The sequence below is a fragment of the Plectropomus leopardus genome, unplaced genomic scaffold (genome assembly GCF_008729295.1).
Source record: "Plectropomus leopardus isolate mb unplaced genomic scaffold, YSFRI_Pleo_2.0 unplaced_scaffold29627, whole genome shotgun sequence".
NCBI lineage: Eukaryota > Metazoa > Chordata > Actinopteri > Perciformes > Serranidae > Plectropomus > Plectropomus leopardus.
In genome coordinates, this window is record NW_024632298.1 from 2,706 (window position 1) to 4,530 (window position 1,825).

At 59.1% G+C, this 1,825-nt stretch overlaps 1 protein-coding gene across 1 annotated transcript; it reads right to left on the reverse strand.

The window, feature by feature from the left end:
• Positions 1-333: 333 nt before the first annotated feature.
• LOC121938489 (muscarinic acetylcholine receptor M4-like) lies at positions 334-1,638 on the reverse strand. Its single transcript, XM_042481731.1, has one exon. It carries the CDS (start codon positions 1,636-1,638, stop codon positions 334-336), a length of 1,305 nt encoding a protein of 434 aa, XP_042337665.1.
• Between the last annotated feature and the right edge of the window lie 187 nt (positions 1,639-1,825).

Here is a 1,825-nt window from a genome sequence, read left to right on the forward strand (position 1 = left end):
ACAAGATTGTGAGAAAATGCCACGAAAAAGAAAGATCACGTAGCCAACAAAGCTGTGTCGAACGAGAGCTTTGCTCTCTCTTCAGGGACTCTATCAGGGGCCAGATTTGGCCCCGGGCCCTCAGTTGAGCGTCCGTGGCCTAAGTCGTCAGTTGGAGTGACGTCATGTGACAATCCGAACACGTAAAACCGCCAGTAGACTCGTGTGACATCCTTCAGAGAAAACTTTGAGAATTAAACCTTTCTGCTGATACAGCTCGTCCCGCAGCGTCCGACATAAAAACCGTCACTCATCGTGTCGGGAGACCGGCAGAGGAAAGCTTGCCGCCACGTGTCACGGCAGCTTCCTGCCGCGGCAGCGTAACAGGCTGCAGAAGGTCTTCCTGAAGGTGACGTTGCAGAGCGCGTAGCAGCCCGGGTTGATGGCGCTGTTGACGTAGCAGAGCCAGTAGCCCGTCGTCCACAGGACCTCGGGGATGCACACGTGACAGAAGGCGGCGACCACCGCCATGACGTTGTACGGCGTCCAGGTGAAGATGAAGGCCAGCAGGATGGCCAGGATGGTTTTGGTGACCCTCCTCTCCCTCGCCATCACCCTGCGCCTCCATCTCTCCTGAGACTTGACGCTGGGACAGGAGAAGATCGCAGAGGCCGTCCCGTGCAGGTCGGCCGTGGACGAGGAGTCGGTGTCGATCTTGTTGTAGTCTTCGTCCATGGCATGGCGTCCGGCGGCGCGAGGGCGGCACTGCTGAGGCTCTGACGTGTCACCGGGACTTCTGGAAACTTTGCGGCTCCCTCTGGGCTTCGGAGTGCTGGACTCTGATTGGTTCAGAGACAGGTCAGAGCCCGGGTCGCTCGCCACCCAGCTGCGCCGCTTCAACAGGAAGTCTTTGATGGACGGACTGGATGTCCTGAGCGCGCCCGGCTCAATCTGGATGGCGCTCAGTCGGCTGCGGCTGGCGGTGGACAGGCGGCTGTAAAGGCCGACCATGACGAGTGCCGGCAGGTAAAAAGAAGGAAGCGTCGTCCCCAAAGTCACGGCGGGGCTGGCGAGGAGATGAGTGTAACACTTCCCATCGGGAATGACGCGTCGTCCCCCGTCTGTCTGCCAGCAGAGGATGGCAGGGGCCCAGAGGACGAAGGACAGCAGCCAGGCGGCGCCAATCATCAGACCGGCCATCCCGCCCGTCCGCCGCGCCGGGTAGCTGAGCGGCTGCGTCATGCAGAAGTAACGATCCAAACTGATGATGAGCAGGTTCATGACGGAGGCGCCGCTAACCACGTAGTCCACCACCAGCCAAATGTCGCAGACGGCGGCCCCCAGGGGCCAGCGGCCCCGCAGCAGGTACAGCGTGTACAGGTTCATGGACAGCAGGCCGATAATCAGGTCCGCCGCCGCCAGGCTCAACAGGAAGTAGTTGTTGATGGTCCGGAGGCGGCGGTTCACTTTGATGGACAGGATCACCAGCGTGTTGCCGAGGACGGTGACGACGCTGAGGGAGACGGTTACCATGGCGATGAGGACCAGCTGAGCCGTGCTGTAGGGACACGCCACTCCAACCGCAGGCTGACAGGAGGCGTTCAGGCAGGGGCGGAGCCACAGGGAGGCGTTATGGTCGAGTTCAGGAGCTTGTCCCATTATCCCTGGAAACACACACACACACACGCACACACACGCACACACACACACACACAGTTGCACAGTGGGTAATGTTAGTGCCGAAAAAAAGAAGATCGATGATATTTCTGCAGTATGGAAGAAAAAAAACACTGAACACTACGGTATCAGCCGAAAACAAGATCTGCTGTACGGAGAAAATGTTGTT